Source organism: Malus domestica, chromosome 12, assembly GCF_042453785.1.
Source record: "Malus domestica chromosome 12, GDT2T_hap1".
Lineage (NCBI taxonomy): Eukaryota > Viridiplantae > Streptophyta > Magnoliopsida > Rosales > Rosaceae > Malus > Malus domestica.
This window is the reverse complement of record NC_091672.1, coordinates 18,542,283-18,561,716: the sequence shown is the minus strand read 5'-3', so window position 1 is coordinate 18,561,716 and position 19,434 is coordinate 18,542,283. Positions and strand designations below refer to the sequence as shown.

Here is a 19,434-nt window from a genome sequence, read left to right as displayed (position 1 = left end):
GAGCAGGCTCGGATCTTGATCCCAAACACACTGTCGATCTCAACCTCACCTGAGGCAATCACGCAGAACCAACAAGCTACCGAAGCAGCACCGCAGGATCAAACCATTGAAGAATGAGCAGAATAGTCTCTTTGTCCAACTCTGACAACAACGGAAGCCGTAGTCGCCGACTAGACGAGAGATGAGGCTAACGAGGAAGATCCTAACCCGATGGGCCCGTCAGTCTTGGATAACATGGAAATCAGTATGGTCCATGTGTTACCCGCTGATTTTCAATCAAGCACAGCTCAGCCGAATTTCCTCGATGGTGATGTAGTCGCCGAGGAAGCCGGCCATGTTGATTTTGTATCTGTTGCTGAAGTTGACTCTGCAACAAAAGATGACAATATCAAAGCAACTTTGGCCGAATTGTTTCCTCGCTCATCATCGGCCAACCTCCATCATTTAAAGCCATTGTATGTGACGGCCCACATCGAGGGATATCCAGTTTCTAAAGTTTTTGTCGACTGTGGAGCTACCGTCAATATCATGCCTATGAACATCATGAAGGCCTTACGTCGCTCTAATGACAAACTTATTCCGTCAGGGATCACAATGAATAGTTTCATCGGCGACAAATCCCAAACCAAAGGTGTACTTCCGTTAACAGTGAATATTGCCGGTCGTACTCACATGACCGCCTTTTTCGTGGTTGATTCCAAAACCGAGTATAATGCACTACTCGGTCGAGATTGGATTCACCAAACCAGTTGTATTTCTTCCTCATTGTATCAAGTGCTCATTTTTTGGGACGGCAAATCGATCACTGTTCACCCGACCGATAGCCAACCCTTCGAAACTAACATGATCCAAGCACGGTATTATGATGACCACGTCGGCTACATTACTTTGCAAGGCTTCAATGATGAAGAACGGCCGACTCGGATTTCTGTTCAGAAAGCTATCGAGGTTGGCACCGAGACTGTCCACCAGGATTCGGCGAGACTCGGATTAGCCAACTTCCTCCCCGAAGCTGATGTTTGACACCGATCGGGAAAAACGTAGGGCCGCGGTTTCATCTACTATGGAACGACTGCTGGCTCATTGGTATACTATATCTAAACAACCAAATTCTGACGTTAACCTCGTCGAGTTCCTTGCCGAAGGAAATAATGGTCCAGTATTATCTCTTGACAAAGTTCAAGCCGCCCTGGCCGAGCTCGAAGATCATCAGCCCCAAGTTAAGGACCCCCTGGAAGAGATTAATGTTGGGACGGCCGATGACCCACGGCCTTTGTTTATTAGTGCTTTACTTCCCCAACAAATGAAGGACGAACTTCGTGCCTTGCTTACGAAGTTCAAAGATTGTTTTGCTTAGAGCTACCATGAAATGCCCGGCTTAGATCGTACTCTTGTCGAGCATGAATTACGTATTAAGCCCGGATGTAAACCTTTCCGTCAGCCACCTCGTCGATTCTCGACCGAAGTGCAACTCGGCATCAAGGACGAACTGGTTCGGCTCTTGAAAGCCGGGTTCATTCGGACATCTCGATATGTTGAATGGTTGGCAAATATCGTTCCTGTTTTAAAGAAAAATGGTGCACTGCGCATCTGCATCGATTTCAGAAATCTGAATCTGGCAATTCCCAAAGATGAGTATACAATGCCGATTTCAGATCTGTTAATCGATGCCGCGGCGAATCATGCGATCTTATCCTTTATGGATGGACATGCCGGGTATAACCAAATTTTTGTTGCCGAAGCCGATGTGCACAAAACTGCTTTCCGCTGCCCGGGGGCACTCGGCACTTACGAATGGGTTGTTATGCCATTCGGCCTAAAAAATACCGGTGCCACATACCAGCAGGCAATGAACACCATATTTCATGATTTAATTAGAACCATCGTCGAAGTCTATATCAACGATGTTGTAATTAAATCCAAACAACGATGATCTCCGACAGGCTTTCCTTCGTACGCGCCAACACAACCTCAAAATGAATCCTGCCAAATGTGCATTCGGTGTGTCGGCCGGTAATTTTCTTAGTTTCCTGGTACATCACCGTGGGATTGAAGTGGACGAAAATAAATCACGTGCAATCATCAGTGCTCCACCCCCAACGACGAAGAAACAACTGCAGTCCTTACTCGGTAAGAAAAATTTTCTCCGCCGATTTATAGCTAACTTGGTAGGGAAAATGAAAGCGTTTTCGACGCTTTTGAAACTTAAGGACTCATATGAGTTTGAGTGGACTGACGAGCATCAAGCAGCGTTTACACAAATCAAGGTCTCCCTCGCGACACCACCTGTCCTTGTTCCACCCCAGCGCGGTAAACTTCTCAAACTTTATATTTCGGCGGCTGAAGAGTCCATTGGCTGCCTCCTCGCCTAAGACAACGATGCCGGGTGGGAGCAGGCTATTTTTTACCTCAGTCGAAGTCTTAATCCACCAGAGATCAATTATTCTGCCGTTGAGAAGCTCTGTCTCGCCGTGTTCTTCGCCGCCTCTAAGCTTCGGCATTACATGCTCCCGTCGGTCACACAAGTCATTGCCCAGATCGACGTTATCCGGTACATGCTTACCCAGCCAATCGTAAAAGGCAGGATTGGGAAGTGGACGATGGCGTTGTCCGCGTTTAGCTTGCAATACGTGCCTCAGAAAGCTGTCAAAGGCCAAGCATTAGCCAACTTCCTTGCTCAACACCCTTCCCCCTACGGTTTTGGGGACACCGATGTCGAAATCGGCATGGTTGAAACACGCGACAACTATTGGACGATGTATTTTGACGGTTCAAGTACTTCATCTTCGGCCGGCGTTAGCATTGTCGTTCAATCGCCTAATCACGATCGTTGGTATTTTTCGCTTAAGTTGGATTTCGACTGCACCAATAATCAGGCCGAATATGAAGCCCTTATCATCGGCCTTGGCCTCCTTCATGACTTGCGGGCCACCCGTGCCCTCATCCTCGGCGATTCTGAACTCGTGATTAACCAACTTAACCGGTCTTTTCGCTGCATAAGTTGTACCCTGGCACCCTACCACATGGTTGCCAGCTATTTGGCCGAATCCTTCGACGGTATTACGTTCGAACATATTTCCCGGACCCATAATACCGACGCGAACGAGTTGGCTCAAATTGCATCTGGTGCACAACTCTTGGAGGGCAAGCTAGGCCGAGAAATACTGGTGTTACAACAGCTATACCCAGCCTTGGTTAACCAACAAATCCTCCGGCGCGACGATGTAATACGCACCCGAGTCATGTCTTTACCTTCGTTGCTAGACCGACAAGACACTATAGAGGTTTGTATCGTCGAGGCAACACCAGATGACTGGAGAAAACCCATTATGCAGTACCTTGACAATCCCAATGGAAAACATAGTCGCAAGACACGAGTTCACGCCACGAACTATGTCACGTACCAAAACGAGTTATACCAAAAAGGCGAGGATGGATTGCTACTGCTATGCCTCGGCCCCCAAGAGGGTGCTCGGTCGATCACAGAAGTCCATGAAGGGGTTTGCGGAGCTCATCAATCCGGACGAAAAATGCGATGGCTACTTCGACGACACGGTTATTTTTTGCCAAGAATACTAAAGGATTGTATCGAGTTTGCACGAGGATACGTACAGTGCCAAATCCACGGGCCTATACAAAGGGTCCCGGCCAAATCGTTGTATTCGGTCATTAAACCATGGCCGTTTAGAGGATGGGCCATGGACGTGATCGGCAAAATCACGCCATCTTCTGGGGCTGCCAAGCACGCATGGATAATAGTAGCAACTGATTACTTTACTAAATGGGTCGAAGCGAAATCATATGCCGAGCTAACATCTAAAGAAGTTTGTGACTTTATGGAGGAACACATTGTGACCAGATTCGGCGTACCAGAAACGATTATAACCGACAATGGCACGATCTTTACAGCCGAAAGGTTTAGAGAGTATACGGCAGGTTTGAAAATCCGGCTTGAACAGTCTACACCGTATTACCCACAAGCCAATGGACAGGCCGAGGCAAGTAATAAAGTGTTGATCGGCATTCTCGAGAAGGTAATAAAGGAAAGGCCCGGTATGTGGCATTTGAAGTTGAATGAAGCATTATGGGCATATCGAACGTCACCCCGATCGGCGACTGGGACAACCCCGTATGCACTAACTTACGGACACGACGCAATGTTACCAGTCGAGTTAAGCATAAATTCATTACGGTTGACTGAGCAAAGTAGTTTGGTTAGCGTCGAATATAATCAGTCCATGAGACAGGAGTTAGAAGATTTGGAAGAAGCGCGACTTGACGCTTACAACCTGTTGGTGGCACAAAAACAGATTGCCGAACGAGCTTATAATCAAAAAGTACGGTAGAAAACATTTGGCGAGGGTGAATTAGTTTGGCAAACGGTGTTGCCTGTAGGGCTAAAAGATCCTAGGTTCGGCAAGTGGTCGCCGAATTGGGAAGGGCCGTTTGTTGTACATAAAGTATACGGCAAGGGGGCATATCATCTTAGAGACCGAACCGGTTTAGTTCACAAATTACCAATTAACGGGAAGTTTTTGAAGAAATACTATCCGGTCACTTGGGAAATGCGGGAGTAAAACATTCATTTCAAGTGATAGAATACAAAGTGAGCTGGTCGATCGGTTTACATAAAAGTCAAAATAAATTCAAGGCAAAGAGGGTAGAAGAGTGCCGAGCAGGGCCTTCAGCTCTAACCACCGCACTTCGCCCATGATGACCTGGGCCTGCCGATTCTTTTTCTCCAGCTTCAATTGCTCGACCTGTTTTACGTTCGTCGCATACTCGATTAAGCAAGCCTTGTCGCCCGACTCGAAGTCCTTGGTAAGTTCAGAAGCAATGACGGACCGTCGTTTCGACAATTCGGCCATTTGACGGTCGAGGTCGGCCAAGACCTCCCCTTTAGCCTTTAAAGCATCAATCTTCGGACGGAGAGCATCTTGAACGGCCGTGGCAGCCTGCAGGTCTTGTTCGGCCCTCAGAGCGTTCTCGAAAATACTGAAAGTTTCTCGAACCCGCTCCAAGGCGGCTGACGCCTGAACGACAGCCTCGCCGCTCAGCTGACCGTCGGCTCCAAGGTCGTTTAGACATTTGCCCAGCAAATCAAGACCTTTGCGCTCAAGGACTTCCGACGCCGAAAGCGACAGGACCTCTTGCAGCCGAGTCAGAGCAGTTGAATCAGCAGTTTCGGTTGTGGCGGCCGAAGGACCAGCCCCTACAGTAGTACTGGACAAGAGAGCTTTGAATTCGACCTCCCACGAAACCTGCACACAGAAATCAGGTTAAGCTAGGAAGCCATGAAAAAGATAGCAAGAAGGTTTCGTTTCTTTTAACCTGCCAAGAGGATACCTCGGCCATGGCTTCAGGATCGTTGCTCGAACCTAAAGAACTCAATGACCGAGCCCGGTGTCTTAGACTGCTTCTCAGTTCACGCCACCGATGGAGGTTATCTACGTTCGATGGCCACTGAGGCGGCCAAGAAATATAGATAACACCCTTCGGCGCATAGAAGTTTCGATGAAAAGAGTACGCAGGCACCTGACAGTATTTTCCTGGTTTAGAGTTTTATGGCAGGAAAATAATCAAGGAAAGGCGGTAGAGGGTTGTGAACACGGAAAATTCCTGAAATGAAAGAGACAAGAACGACGTGCACAAACAAATATTATGTATTTGATGATTTTGGGTTACAATCTCTCTCTATTTTGATCCTCTGATTCGATCTCCGTAAGGTGTTGATTTGTGGGATGTGCGATTGATCCAAGGGCCGTCGAGGCTTGATCTTGGATGAACGAGGATGAACGGATCTTCAAGGGCTTTTGGGCTTGATCTTGAAGAATGGTGATTGACGGATCTTCAAGGGCTTTTGGGCTTAATCTTGAAGAACAGTGATGAATGGATTTCCGAGGGCTTTTGGGCTTGAACTCGAAGAACAGTGACGAACGGATCTTCGAGAGCTTTTGGGCTTGAACGGATCTTCGAGGGCTTTTGGGCTTGATCTCGAAGAACGGTGATGAACGATGAACGCTTTCTTCAAGGGCCGTCGAGGCTTGGACTTGATTTACAGAGATGAGCGGATTCGTTGATGTTGTCAATCCAAAGGGGCCGTTGGGGCTTGATCCTTGAGGATGAACAGTTGATGAACGATGAACACTTTCTCCAAGGGGCTATTGAGGCTTGGGCTTGAAGGTGGATGATTGTTGATCCAAGGGCCGTCGGGGCTTGATCTTGGAAGAACGATGAACGAAGAACGAAGAAGGCTTTCTTGATTCTTCGGAAACCTGGATGCTTGAAAGCTTCGGAGTTTCAGAGCTTCAGAGCTTCCGAGCTTTAAGGTGTAATGTGAATTGGTTCTTCAAAATGAATGAAATGGGCTTGTATTTATAGAATTTTCCAATGCCTAATTTTGAATATAATATCCCATATGAAATAAGTCGTTTCTGCCAGGTGTTGACACGTGTCCTATTTGATGACTTTTCCAACTCATTTCAATTTTCGTTGAGTCACACGCTACGTGCAAAATTTATGTAATACATGAGCGTTGACACTTTGATTTATCAGTCAACATTTATTTACGAAATTTCGATGTCTACAAATGCCCCCACTTCAAGGCACGTCGTATACATGTGCTTGTCACGTGTAGGAGATGCGTTTTGAAGTCCCTTACTGTAGATGTCGATCCAAGGGCCGTCGAGGCTTGATCTTGAATTGGGCTGGAGATTTCTTCAAGGGCCGTTGAGGCTTGATCTTGAATTGGGCTTGAGATTTCTTCAAGGGCCGTTGAGGCTTGTTCTTGAACTTTTGTTTGAAATTTCTTCAAGGATCGTCGCGGCTTGATCTTGAAGGTTGAAATTGGGCCACAAGGAGCTTCATGTGGTAGATGATTTTTGGCTTTGGTAGTGGATGAATCGGCACGTATTTTGTTGCGCTTGTTGACTTTCCACAGCTTTGATCTTGAACTGGGTTGGAGGATTTTCTGGATTCCTCCAATTGTTGATTTTCCACAGCTTATTCTTGAACTAGGTTTTGATTCAAGGGTGGTAGACACTTGATCTTGAATCAGACTTGTGATTTCTTCCAGGGCCGTCGAGGCTTGATTTTGAATTTGGCTGAAAGCTTCTTCAAGGGCCGTTGAGGCTTGATTCTTGAAGGTTGACTCGAACACATGACAAGCAGGCACGAGGTGAAGGTGACGACTTGTTGCTCTGTTCAATCTTTCTAATTCACACCTGAGCAGTTTGGTCAACGGTATGATCTTCAAGATTGATGGGCTCTTCTTCCAGTTGGTGACTTGATCTTTAAGGATTTGATTCAAGGGTGGTGAATCGGCACGTGCAGCCCACAACGCCTAGTAAGTCGACCCAAGAATTTGAGGGTCAAAACAAGTTCACCGTCCTCAGGCAGATGCGACATCTTCTCGAGTTCTTCATCTCAGACTCTTTCTGCTGAGTTGACTGTGCATGCTGCATTCTTCTCTGCTTGTTTCTTCAGGCAGATGTGACAGCTTCTCGAGTTCCTCAGTTCAGACTCCTTCTGCTGAGTTGACCGTGCCGACAGCATTCTTCTCTGTTTGTTCCTTCTGCACCTTGTCTCCACATGCTGCAAGGTATCATTTTCACTTGCCTTATCTGTTCTCCAGGCAGATGTGGCAGCTTCTTTGAAAGTACAGCAGCAGTGGAAGGCGAGTACTCGAGAGTAGTGCTAGGTAGGCAATCAGGGAAGGGTTCCAAGCAGTCGGTTCTTTACCCGAGTTTGAGTGGAAGTTCCGGCATATTGTTTTCTTTATCCTTGTCTTTGTAGGTAAGAACAAGGACAAAGGAAATGACAGGGAGAACGCATGATATGAGATACTCTTGCTTTCTACCCTGGTGATATGAGATACTTTTGCTTTGGAGCTATTGGCTTGCAGAGGTACCCCAAGGAATAAGGAACACTGAATGACTTGAGAGGTTTCGTTGGGAAAGCATTTTTTTTTTTTTTTGAAGATGAAGAAATGCTCTGTATGTCTGCCTTGCTATGGAAGGTGAAGGTGGACAGTTATAGGAGGTCCCTTAATACCTGTAGAGGTACTATTCTTTCACTCGTGTCGGCAACTAACGCGTGATTGAACAGTAAACTTCACGTGCTTTCTCCTTCACCGAAAATCTTCGACAAATTGCCCGTGATTTGCGCAAAGTTGAGTGTGCATATGACAGGTGATGACGCGGCTGAAAAAGACTGGCGCCTCTTCGATATCTGGGATTGGCGCTTCGACAAATTACCCGTGATTTCTGCAAAGCTGAGTTTGCGTGTGACGGGTGCCGACGCGTCTGGAAAAGCAAGATGCTTCTCCGATTTCTGAGCTTGCCTCTTCGATTTTTGAATGGCCTCTTCGAATTCTGAGCTCGCCTCTTCGATCTCTGAAATCCCGTCGAGTGCTGATTTTTTATAAAGGCATGCAGTTCGTTTCAAAGCACACTTGAATTTTCGCTTGTGAAAACTCCCCCTCTTGTACTTCTAAGATCTTGATTTGTCCGATCTCTTCTTCCTTCAACACTTTGAAAATGTCTGGACCCTCCGACCATCGTTTTGATTTGAACCTTGGTGAAGAGGTAGTCCCGTCTTCTCCAGATAACATATGGCGCCCATCCTTCATATCCCCTACTGGTCCTCTTACTGTTGGGGATTCGGTGATGAAGAATGATATGACCGCTGCGGTGGTGGCCCGGAACCTTGTCACTCCCAAAGATAACAGACTACTTTCCAGGCGGTCTGATGAGTTGGCTGTTAAGGAGTCCCTGGCTCTTAGTGTGCAGTGTGCGGGTTCTGTGTCCAACATGGCCCAACGCCTATTTGCTCGAACCCGTCAAGTTGAATCGTTGGCGGCTGAAGTGATGAGTCTCAAACAGGAGATCAGAGGGCTCAAGCATGAGAATAAACAGTTGCACAAGCTCGCACACAACTATGCCACAAACATGAAGAGGAAAATTGACCAGATGCAGGAATCTGATGGTCAGATTTTACTTGATCATCGGAGGTTTGTGGGTTTGTTCCAACAACATTTGCCTTCGTCTTCTGGGGCTGTACCGCGTAGTGAAGCTCCGACTGATCAACCTTTGGCTCCTCCTCTTCCTGGAGTTCTGCCGAGTACTGAGACACCACCTGAGCAATAAAGATTCCCTCCCGTTTGTTTGCACAAAATTTTTTTTTTTTTTTTTTTGGTATGTAGAATGCAATTTTATGTAAAAATTCCCAGAAAAATAAATAAAATGGACTTTATTTCTCTCAATGCAATTTTTTTATTTTTTGCTATATATATATATATTATGTACATATACTCTTTTGTTTTTTTTTTTTTTTTTTTCTTTTGGCCAGACGCACCAAAGATCCCTTTTTTTTTTTATATATATTTTGCCTTTAAATATCTTTTTCTTTTGGTGCTGGATGCACCAAGTTCTATCATCATTTTTTTTTTCTTTTTTTTTTTTTTTTGCACATGGTGCCCATGCATTACCAGAAACTTTTGATCTGCCATAGGGCTGTTCCCCATCTTTGATCCACTATCCCATTTTCTATTATTATTTTTTTTGTATAAATTTCGATGATGGGCTGGGGAATTTGCAGGGAGCGGAGCAAGGACGAAGGCGGACGGAGAAGATGGTGCTTCGAGCTTTACGACCGGCTAGTCGTTTGACGGCGGTCGTTTTGAAGTTCGAGGGAGGCCAGGAGCTGCGGTGGAAGGAGTCGATGCCGAGAGCGCAGCCCAACTTGCTCCGGGTGTGCGCACCATGTGCAGCAGGTGGGGTTTGGTGGAGATTCAGACGACGCGGCGACAGAGTTGGCACCACCTTCCAGCATCTCGAATGTGGAGCTCTAATGGTGAAGAGGGGTTGGGCTGGATGTCGCAGAGACAACGGAGATTGATCCTTGGAGAGCCTGAGCTTCTTCCTGCACGTCTTGCCATCCTCTTCGTCGCTGATGCCACGAGAGTCGTCTCTCTCGAGGTCGAGATCCTTGCCGTTGGCGTCTCTCTCGCTCCGCCTGCTGCTACTCTCGACACGGTGCTGTTGGGGGAGGATGATCAGCTAGGGAGAAGAAGCTGGGTTGCTGCTTCCATTGCTGGGCAGCTGAGGAAGAGAAGTGGAGATTCAGACGGTGTGATGTGTTCCCCAAATTAAAGATCCGGTACGGCGCCGCTCCCTGCTTCTTCCAGAACAACTTGAGTGCATGCTCTCCTTGAGCTTTCCTAGCATGCCCAGCAATCAAAGCATTCCAGGACACCTCATTCTTGATGTCCAAGGCGTCAAAGACCAACTGGGATTCATCCGTATGACCACACCTAGCATACATGTCCACAAGAGCAGTGCCCACATAGACATTTGGAATCAAGACCGTACTTAAAGCAATAAGTGTGAAGCTGCCTGCCATGGTTGTTATCAGAGACAGCGCCAGAAGCTTTCAACAAGCTAGACAAGGTGAACTGGTTGGGTTCCAGCCCCTGGCGGAGCATCTCAGGAAACAAAACAAGGGCATCCTGAGGTCGATCGTGTTGAGAATAGCCAGAAATCAAGGCAGTCCAAGTGACCAAATCCTTGTGAGGCATTTGATTGAACAGGTTGCGAGCATTGGTCTCGGATCTGAGATGAGGAGGATAAGGATGAGGGCAGGCTCTCGAGCATCTCGACATGGGTCGTCGGTGCAATTGCAGAGGCGGAAGAAGGTTGCCGCAGGGCGTTGAGCTGCTGTGGCTGTTGTTCTCACGGCGGAGAAGAAGAAGGTGGGCAGGAGTTTGGCGAAGCGCTGCTACGGGAGTGGAATCGATGATGGCATTGGGCCGTCCCGTGGCGTGTGGTGAGCTGCAAGTCGAAGGCGCGGCTGTCCGACTGAGGAGGAAGGAGGAAAGTAGTGGAGCCCCGATGGAGTGACTCGAGTGGGAGTGATCGGGAACCCATAAGAGGATTCCAGATCCTTGGGAAAATGGAAATCGACCCGGAAAATGCTCCACGAACCGTTGTCAATGTCAAATAGCGTGAAATACCAAGCAGTAAACAGAAAGCCTGCACTGGAGCTGTGAGGAAAATAGTGAATAGGCTTCCGCTTGACTGACGAGAGGAACAGGATGACAGTCTAGAACAATACTGTATCTCAAAGGCCTGATATTCATAAAAGCTGTGTCAGCTTTCAAAAATCTAACTATTTCCTGAATCACCAGCTTCCATTCTTTAAAATCAGTTTCCTGGAAGGTCCTCTTGCACTTCATCAACCAAGACTCTGAGCTGATTGAGCAGCTGCTGCACCATCTCTCGCCGATTCAAGGGCAAGCACACCATTAAAAACCTCGAAACAAACCGGAGCTGCTTGTTGGCCAAGCTCAGGTCCTGAAACATGCCCTCCTTGAAGTACTCTCTGCTGAGAATCGCCTCGTAGAATATGTACGCCTCGGAGAGGTAGCTTGCCTCGCTGGTCCTCATGTACTGCCCCAAGTAGAGCTGCGCAATTCGCGAAGCGAGCTCGCCAATCTCCGATCGCCGGAGACCGGACTCCACAAGTTTCTGGCGATTTTCTTAATGAAATTTCCATAGCTGCGTGTACACCTTGAAGACCTTGTAGAAATACGCGTCGTACTCGTGCCTGTTGCGGTGGTAATAGGGGAGCTCTCTGATTTTGGAGAATTTCTTGTCGGCTTTGTGGAGGAGAGAACAGTAGATTTCGCTAACTGGGATGTTAGGGTTTTGCTGTGCTTGCATTGTCGTTTTGAGGCTACGGGCTCTGCGTTTGGGCTGTGTGCCAGTTTGGGCTTAGTGTTGCTTTGGAGAGATCTGGGTTTGGTTGAAGAGGTACGGTGAAGCCATGGGCAAGGGAGATGACGGATTGGGCTTGGAGGCTGACACTTGGGCCTGGATGGCCTACTTTTGAAAGGCTTGCTGCTGATGGATATACATATATATATATATATATATATTTGTATGTATATGTATGTAAAAGAAATCATTTTTTTTTTCTAAATACGTAATAACATATGTATTCAATTTTGTTTTTTTTTTTTTTTTTTTTTTTTGAAGAAACTGTAGTTTAATTTTGTACAAATTTTCTTAACAAAATAAATTTGTAATGAAATTGACCTTCTTTAATAAAACATTTATTCTTTTGATTTTGATGTGACTGAACTCGAAATTTTGAATATTCAAGCTGCCTACGTACCCCTCCAAAGAAGAGATCAAGTCGTAACGTAGTTCAAATACATACATATTTTTTGGTATTTTCTTTTTTGTGCCGTTTGCAGTTTTAACTCATGCAGGCAAGGAGTGTTGGTGTCGTTTGCAGTTTCAGCTCGTGCAGACAAGGAGCATTTGGTGCCGTGTTGCAGTTTCAGCTCGTGCAGACAAGGAGCGTTGGTGTTGCCTTTTATGCTCGTGCAGACCAGGAGCGTTGTGCCATGCAGTTTAGGCTCGTGCAGGCAAGGAGCCTCGTGTCCTACAGTTTAGGCTCGTGCGGACAAGGAGCTTTGTGTCTTTGCAGTTTAGGCTCTTACAGACAAGGAGCTTTGTGCCATGCAGTTTAGACTCATGCGGGCAAGGAGAATTTGTTGATTTTGTCAAGCAATCCGGGAGAGGCGTTCCTCACAATTTTCATAGCAAGGAGATTTGACTGCGTGATTGAAGAAGTCTTCGGGCAAGAAGTCGCGCATCGTGATGGCAACGGACGATCTTTGTGTCGCAATTTCATCATCTTCAACACGTTCATGTTGCTTTGAAGGTTGACAAGAGCTGTTTTGCCCCCTTTCCGATTGGCGGACTTGTGGAGGAGACGTATGCTTCTTGTGCAATTTCTTAGGAGTGACTTGAGTCCATCCTTCAATTTTGCTTGTCTTGGAGGATGCCCCCAGCGGTTGAGGTGAAAACTTTGAGTCGGAAGAGCCAGAAGTGAAGGTGGTATAGTTTGACTTCGCCACTTCGTCAAGATCTAGCTCGATGATTCCTTTCTGAGCCAACTTCATGATGAGATCTTTCAGCACGAAACATTTTTCTGTCGGATGACTGATGAAGCGGTGGAATTTACAGTACCTTGGACTGTCGGTGCGATTCATCTCTTCTGGCCGTTTGCACTCAGGCAAACCAATCACCTTCTTTTCCAGCAAGTCTTCTAACATGGCAACCACATCAGAGTCGAGGAATGGATAAGTCTTCTCCTCAAGCTCCTTCAAAGTGCGTCTACGCATCTCTTGATCACGAAAAGCTTCGGTTTGAATCGCCTTGCCTCGTGTGGATATTTTGACGGGAGATGTGTTGACCGTCATCGCTTCCTTGGTGGGTTTCCATGCAGCCTTTTCCACCTTTGTCCCAAGAACTTTATCGTTCTTGTAGTCGGCGATCGGTTCTTTCTTCCCATGATGGGCGATGCTCAACTCCATGTCATGGGCGCGAGTGGCCAATTCCTCGAAAGTTCGTGGTTTAATGCCTTGAAGGATGTATTGCAAACCCCATTGCATGCCTTGGATGCACATCTCGATTGAAGAGGTTTCCGAGAGCCTGTCTTTACAGTCGAGGCTTAGAGTGCACCATCTGTTGATGTAGTCAATGACTGGCTCGTCCTTCCACTGTTTTGTGCTCGTTAGCTCTAGCATGCTCACAGTGTGGCGGGTGCTGTAGAAGCGGTTGAGGAATTCCCGCTCCAATTGCTCCCAGCTGTTGATGGATTCAGGCTCTAGGTCCGTGTACCACTCAAAGGCGTTTCCTTTCAGCGAGCGCACAAACTGCTTGGCGAGGTAGTCTCCCTCCGTCCCCGCGTTGTTGCAAGTTTCGACAAAATGTGCAACGTGCTGCTTTGGGTTTCCTTTTCCATCAAACTGCATGAACTTTGGTGGTTGATAACCCCTTGGCATCTTTAGGGCATCAATCTTCTTGGAATAGGGCTTCGAGTAGAACAAGGAGGTATGTGAGCTCCCTTCGTACTGTGCCTTGATGGTGTTGGTGATCATCTCCTGCAGCTGCTGGATAGAAAGAGATCCCATGAGTGCCGCTGCTTGGTCTGGCTCCGGCTTCCCATCGATTTTCTTCACCGGGGGTTCTTCGTCTCCGCCAGCTCCTCCCTTTAGTGGATCATCCTCTGGGTCGGGTTTATCACCGTCTTGCGCCTCCAGTCGGTTGACTAGTGCTGCAATTTGCAAGTCTTTTTCTTCCACAGTTCGGGTTAACCTTGCGATTGCTTCATTCATTTGAGCCACCTGCTCATCGATTGAAGTTGCTCCAATAGTCATGACTTGCATGGCTGAACTGTCGCTTGAATCGGCATCGGAGAGCATGGATTCGGAGTATTTCCTTAGGCTTTCCCCCCTTGGTGCCCTTAGTGAGGCTAAGGTGATCAAAGGCTCGTGCCTTGGGTGCTTTTGTTCCCTTGACAGAGTTGATGCATAGGTGAAAGAGGCGACAGAAGTAGCTCTTGCCATGCTTCGAGTCGTGATGCCTAAAGTGACACCTCTTGCGACGAGGGCGCCCTTGTTCTTTGCGCCAGTTGCGGGAACAGTTTGAACCTTCCTTGAAGCCATTAATTTTGGAAGTGTGCTCGCATTTCTTGAACTGAGAAAGAGATGAGAGGTAGAGATGGTCCCACTGGGCGTGCCAATTTGTGAACACGGAAAATTCCTGAAATGAAAGAGACAAGAACGACGTGCACAAACAAATATTATGTATTTGATGATTTTGGGTTACAATCTCTCTCTATTTTGATCCTCTGATTCGATCTCCGTAAGGTGTTGATTTGTGGGATGTGCGATTGATCCAAGGGCCGTCGAGGCTTGATCTTGGATGAACGAGGATGAACGGATCTTCAAGGGCTTTTGGGCTTGATCTTGAAGAATGGTGATTGACGGATCTTCAAGGGCTTTTGGGCTTGATCTTGAAGAACAGTGATGAATGGATTTCCGAGGGCTTTTGGGCTTGAACTCGAAGAACAGTGACGAACGGATCTTCGAGAGCTTTTGGGCTTGAACGGATCTTCGAGGGCTTTTGGGCTTGATCTCGAAGAACGGTGATGAACGATGAACGCTTTCTTCAAGGGCCGTCGAGGCTTGGACTTGATGAACAGAGATGAGCGGATTCGTTGATGTTGTCAATCCAAAGGGGCCGTTGGGGCTTGATCCTTGAGGATGAACAGTTGATGAACGATGAACACTTTCTCCAAGGGGCTGTTGAGGCTTGGGCTTGAAGGTGGATGATTGTTGATCCAAGGGCCGTCGGGGCTTGATCTTGGAAGAACGATGAACGAAGAACGAAGAAGGCTTTCTTGATTCTTCGGAAACCTGGATGCTTGAAAGCTTCGGAGTTTCAGAGCTTCAGAGCTTCCGAGCTTTAAGGTGTAATGTGAATTGGTTCTTCAAAATGAATGAAATGGGCTTGTATTTATAGAATTTTCCAATGCCTAATTTTGAATATAATATCCCATATGAAATAAGTCGTTTCTGCCAGGTGTTGACACGTGTCCTATTTGATGACTTTTCCAACTCATTTCAATTTTCGTTGAGTCACACGCTACGTGCAAAATTTATGTAATACATGAGCGTTGACACTTTGATTTATCAGTCAACATTTATTTACGAAATTTCGATGTCTACAAGGGTACTTACGAAGGCCGAAGTAGCCTCATGCGGAGGAATGTGGAGGTCCTGGTCTTGAGGATGAACAGGCGTTTCCGCCGTTGCCTCTGGCTCCTCGGCTGGTCGTTTGCCACAGTCGGCCGTGGAAGGGCCGACCTGAATAGCCACCTCGGATATTGGAGGAGGTTGACGGCAAGTATGAGGGTGATTTGCCAGCGGAACCTCGTCGCTCCACTCGCTCTCTTCCAAAACGAAGACCGAGGGATTTGGATTTACAGGGGAAGTTCTCTCGGTCGCAGAGAGCGCTTTTTCCAGGACAGGTGCAGCCTCGACCGATGGGGGTACAACTGGTGTACCGGCCCCAGAAACAGGCCGGCCGGAGTTGGCTGTTTCTCGACCAAGGCTTGGCCGACGGCGGGAGAAGGAGAAACACCGGGAGTCGTCGCCTCCGTAGTTTGACTGGAGATGACGTGGATCTCCCGTGCTCCTTTTTTTGCCAGCTTTTTGACCCGCTTGGCAGGCGGCGGAGGTTCGATGACCGGCTTGGCCTCTTGACGAGGCCGTTTGCTCAGCACAGCAGTCTTGGCCCTCTTAGTAACGACCGATTTTTTCTCGGCCGCAGCCGCAGCGACTGCCTCCACTTTTCTCAACGGTCGACTACCTGAAAAAGTAAAAACAAATCAGCAAGGCAAATCAATGTGCAAAATTGAAGGAAAAGGGGAGAAATAAACAGTTATCTTGAGCTTGGGGGGCCGAGGCCTTCTTAGGTCAGTCATCGAAGAGTTTGTTCAACACACCTTCGACCGGACCACCAAAGAACTCCTGGGTATATTGTTCCCACCAGTCACCGAAGGTGTCAATGCAAAGGGTTTCTGGGGTGGCCGATCGAAGGCTGAAATTTTGGCATTGCTCTTGGAACTCCCTCTTGGCGGTATTACATTCCTTCTCCGAGGAGCCCGGTTCGCGTCCACGGCTTAGGACGGTTCAGGAGGAGAGAAGGGGGACCGGGCAGCCTTGGAGGTAGCCAAGCTGTCGAGCGAGGAAATTAGGATGGTATACTTCCCAGCCCGCTCGTTTCCCATCACAGCCGAGAGGAAGATCGCGAGCGAGCACGAACGACCCCCAGGACTGACGAAGGTCGGCATCTTCGTCCGCGCCCTATATTGATGAGGGTAACTTGATGGAGGAAGGATATTCTCGACGACGACATATCAAGAATTCGTCGTTGGAAAGGTCATCACAGGCGAAAAAGTATCTAAATACCTCTTCGGCTTGGTGAGGAGGTGTTGGTCGAGAGGCCAGCTGAGGTCCAAGCGCTTCCGTTGGCGAGAAATCAATGATTACCGGCCGAAAGGAGGCGAAGTAAACTTGCAACCAGAGTTGAAAGACCTAGAGGGGACCGTTCTGGTGTGGGTCGATCTTATGAAGGGTCGTCTCGGCCAGACAACGGAAGAGATAGGCAAGAATGTTGGAGCTAAGCGACAGGGCATGACCATTAGCCAAGGCTTCGGCCACCGGCATGTTCTTAACCAAGCATTTGTTAGATTTGGTACAACAAATGTACTTGTTGTACCAATAGAAGAGGAAAGCCTCATGTTCCCCTTCTCGCAGAGCCTCTTCGCCTTGGCCGGCAAAATGGAGATAAAGGGTGTTGTAGTTGAAGAAGTTCTTGTGAAGTTTTTGAACGTCTTCTTTCGAGGGTGTTTGACCCTCATTGCTCAACGTCTCAAAGGCCCGTCGGTCGAAAAGCGTCTTCAGGTTGAGGTTCGACGGGTACCCAGAGAGGGCAGCATCGACGGGGATTCCAGATGCCGAAGTTCCTAAAATGGCGGTGATATCAAGAATGGTGGGGCCAATGGGACCAAGAGGGAGGACCATGGTGTTGGTGGCCGAGCACCAGAAGCATAGGGCTGCTAGGAAGAGCTCCATGTCGAGAACGACATCCATGGATGAGAGGAGAATGGCGTCGTAGATGCTGATGGCTTTCCATTGCTCGCCAATGAGCTTTTCCATTCGTACAACCCAGGCCCCCCAGGTTGTAGTGGTCGAAGGCCAAGAGCCTTGAGGCCTTGCCGCATCCCATCTCGACCATTCAAACCCTTGAAACAAGGGTGATAGGCAATGCTCCTGGAGAAGTCCAGTAATGGTTTATGGTACTGCCACCTTGAAAAGAGGACCCAAGATTTGGTGAGAAGTGCTCATGTCACTTTCAAACCGTATGGTTTTGATTGAGCTTCGATCAATAATCTTCTAACACTGATCACATTCCCTGGAAAGCTTAGAGATAAAGGAGGCCATTGTAGGAGGTTTAAAAGGTAGGTGTGAAAAAGGGTTTTTCTGGGTTGGAGATTTGAAGAAGAAGACCTGGGAAAAAGAAATGCGCTGGAGAACAATAGCAAGAAATTTCAGAAAATTTTGAGAGCGTAAAGTGCAAATGAGAGAATTTCGGTATTTATAGAGTTGTGGAAAGAAGTGCAATCGTTCGAAATTCAAAATAAAGGGTAGAATCGATCGAGGAATTCGCTAATCATTATGAACATTCAGAAAATCCAGTTGAGAAGACCGAGGGTTTCTTGTTTTGGGGGACGCACGATTGCGTGTGACGGCGAGATTTATGGTGAAAGACGGTTTGGCGTCTGCACGATATTGGATGGTTCGTAGATTGAGGTGGCATGGTGGTGTTCAGCAACAAGACCATGATGATATGACGGTTCAGGAGGGCTGCACGCTCCAAACATCACTATGAATTAACCCTATAAAAGAAGGCCACGTAGAATGGTGGTTAGCAAAATCGAGATCGTGGGATCGTGTTCAATAAATGCACCTCGGAAGGGGAACATTTGAGTTTTGAAGTTTTAACTTCGCTTCTTCAAGGCCAAAGCTCGACCAGAGGGTTCAGGCCGAAGGCCTCAGAAGCGAGGGGGCAATGTTCAGGCCCAAAATAGTGGTTTGGGCCGAGTATAGAATCATTCTCGGCCCGGGAGGCCTTGCGACAAAGGTGTTATGGATCGTTCAGTACGTGGGCTTCCAAACTTAGGTCGGCTAGGTCATGACGTAAGACAGGCCGAGTCCTAGTGCGATAAGGAGTCTCGGCAGGATTAAAAACCCGAAAGCGAATCCGGTTCAATAAGGGACTAGGTTCACAGTCATAATAAGAGTAGGATTGGTCGAGTTAGTGTTTGATCAGGAGAGGAAATCCTAGTCCGAATAGGGTTTTAACCCGACCTTGGGGGATCCGTTGCTATAAATAGAAGAGGTTGTGCATCATTCAGGCCCCCAACAATTCAACACAAAACTGCCCTGCGCAAGCTTTCTCAACAACTTTGAGATTTTTTTCTTTTCTTTTCTGGCTGACACATCTTCCGTTGGCATCAACAGAACTGTGGAAGCAACCGGTGATATCTTAAGTCGGCATAGATAGCTCTGTCATCGTAGAATCAGTCGGTCTCGCAGTATCTTCCGTTGGCATCAACAGCACTGCGGCGAGGACGGTTGGTTACCTATCCAAGTCTCGGTCGAGAAGGATTTCCGGATCCTTATTGATTAAGGTCATCTCATTAGCTTCCTCGGCGAAGTGAGGTGTTACAGTATATCGAGCTCGGCGCATTGCACGCCGAGTTATTTTATGATTGGATATTCCCAAGTGGGATTTAAAGTTCGGCATTCGGACGGCCGAACCACGTTCACCATTAAAACTTATATTTGCTTTTGAGTATTTGTGTCCTTACACTTTGGTGTCGATTCGGCGTGAGTTTACTCTGACGAATAACATCACTATGACTGAATCCGACGACGACGACTCGTGAACTTCGTAAGAATAGTAACCTTGTCTCCAGGTTCGAGAACCCAAGAGGCCGAGACGCGTTCCT

General features: G+C 47.5%; 1 protein-coding gene across 1 annotated transcript; it reads left to right on the top strand.

The window, feature by feature from the left end:
• Positions 1 to 210: 210 nt before the first annotated feature.
• LOC139189851 (uncharacterized) lies at positions 211 to 4,346 on the top strand. Its single transcript, XM_070809095.1, has 3 exons — positions 211 to 857; positions 1,045 to 1,246; positions 2,397 to 4,346. The coding sequence occupies exons 1-3, from the start codon at positions 211 to 213 to the stop codon at positions 4,344 to 4,346; spliced, it is 2,799 nt and encodes a 932-aa protein (XP_070665196.1).
• Positions 4,347 to 19,434: the final 15,088 nt, after the last annotated feature.

What these genes read in the sequence shown, in the direction of transcription:
- LOC139189851 (XM_070809095.1), top strand. Translation starts at nt 211, where the DNA reads ATGGGCCCGTCAGTCTTGGATAACATGGAAATCAGTATGGTCCATGTG. An exon ending in ACTAACATGATCCAAGCACG is followed by an intron (nt 858 to 1,044) that starts GTATTATGATGA and finishes GGAAAAACGTAG; the next exon opens with GGCCGCGGTTTCATCTACTA. An exon ending in ACCCCCTGGAAGAGATTAAT is followed by an intron (nt 1,247 to 2,396) that starts GTTGGGACGGCC and finishes GGGTGGGAGCAG; the next exon opens with GCTATTTTTTACCTCAGTCG.